Below are 1,595 nucleotides of genomic sequence, written 5' to 3' on the forward strand. Positions count from 1 at the left end.
TGGAATGAGAGAGGCATCTTAAGCCACCAGCCTGCATCACAGAATGGCAGACAAGAGATTCCTACCTAGTTGCAGTGGTGGGGAAGAAGGCAGGGCACTGCTCCTTCCATGGTCGGCAAGACCTCTCCATCAGGCCCCTGCTTATCTGTTCACCTTCACTTCCTACCAGTTTCTGGCTTCATGAGGCCACACCACCCCACTTCCTGCTGCCATTCAAACACAAGATTGCTTCTGCCTCAGAGGACCAAGTCGGCCTGGAAGGGATTTCCAGACTCCCAGAACTGGCTTCTCATTATTGCTATGCTTCATCTCAAACACCACCTCCTCAGCGAGGCTGGCCTTCCCAGGCACCCCGGCTAAAGCATTTCCCAAGACTTGGCCATCATGTAACTTTTTTTTTTTTTTTTTAACTTTTCTTGGCTATACACCCACTAATCACGAGTATACAGCTCAATACATTTTCAACAAACGGAACGCAGGTATTGACCCAGCATTCAGATCAAGGGCCAACATAACCACATTGACAAAGGATTTGCAAGAACCCTGTCCACAGCAACTGAGTTTGCCAGAATCTGTAAATTCATGCAGCTTTACACCTGCACTGGCCAATACCGTAATTGCTAGCCACACGTGGCCACTGAGCGCTTGAAAGGCAGCTGGTGTCATTTGTTGAAATGATAACGTTTTGGACATATTGAGTCAAATAAGAAATGACACACATGGCTCTCATCATGTTTCTATTGGACAGCGCTGCCTGAGGCCTCAGCAAGTCATTTGGCTTCTTCATGTCTTTCATCTGTCTTCTCCAGCCGACTGTAAGCTCCCTGTAGACAAGGCCTGCTCCGTTCAAGGCTCGATCTCCAGCTCCTGACACACCACACGCTAGGTGCTCAGTCATTAATGGTCAGGCGAACGAGTGATCAGTGGGTGAAGCAGGGACTGCTGCCTGGGAAAGGTGAGCAGGCTGGAAATGGGAGGTCCCCGCGGCGTTTCCCAGCCGGGCTCCTCCCGAGGCGGAAGGAAGGAGAGATCCCGGATGTAGTCGAAGGGCCCGGAAGGAGGAGAGGAGGGTCGCCTCACCCTGGAGCGGGAATGCTCCAGGGCAGCTCCGGGTCGCCAGGCGGCGGTTTCCAGGCAACGGCTGAACACAGACGCGGGCTGGAGGCCGGCGCTGAGCAACCTGAGGCCGGCAGACTCCGACTGGGCCCCTGGGCGGGCGGGACGGACCGCGGCCAAGGCGGGGCGCTGGACGGGGGCGGCATGGAGGACGACGAGGACGAGACCACCGCGTCCACGCTGCGGGGCAAGCCCAGGCCGCCGCCCGTCTCGGCGCAGTCCGCCTTCAGCTACATCCCGCCGCGGCGCCTAGACCCCAAAGAGCACAGCTACTACTACCGCCAGGCGCGGGTGAGGACCGCGGGCGGGGCACGGAGGCGGGAAGGGTGGGCGACTGGGCAGAGGCGGGCGGCCGGCCGCGGAGGGGTGGGGGAGAGGGGATCACCCCAGCAGAAGGGTCTTGGGGCAGGGGTCTCCCTCGGGGAGAGGGAGTGGGAGGTGGGGCTCACCTCAAGGGAGGAGGCCTGGGGCGGGGGCTC

At 58.7% G+C, this 1,595-nt stretch overlaps 1 protein-coding gene across 1 annotated transcript in view; it reads left to right on the plus strand.

The window, feature by feature from the left end:
- Positions 1-584: 584 nt before the first annotated feature.
- CFAP90 (cilia and flagella associated protein 90) overlaps positions 585-1,595 on the plus strand; it is a 21,752-nt gene continuing 20,741 nt past the window's right edge. Inside the window, exon 1 of the mRNA XM_017884066.1 lies at positions 585-1,407. Coding sequence (XP_017739555.1) covers positions 901-1,407 — 507 coding nt within the window. The 5' untranslated portion in view covers positions 585-900. The remainder of the gene's footprint in view (positions 1,408-1,595) is intronic.

This window comes from Rhinopithecus bieti, unplaced genomic scaffold, assembly GCF_001698545.2.
Source record: "Rhinopithecus bieti isolate Rb0 unplaced genomic scaffold, ASM169854v2 scaffold_13112, whole genome shotgun sequence".
In the NCBI taxonomy this organism is placed as follows: domain Eukaryota; kingdom Metazoa; phylum Chordata; class Mammalia; order Primates; family Cercopithecidae; genus Rhinopithecus; species Rhinopithecus bieti.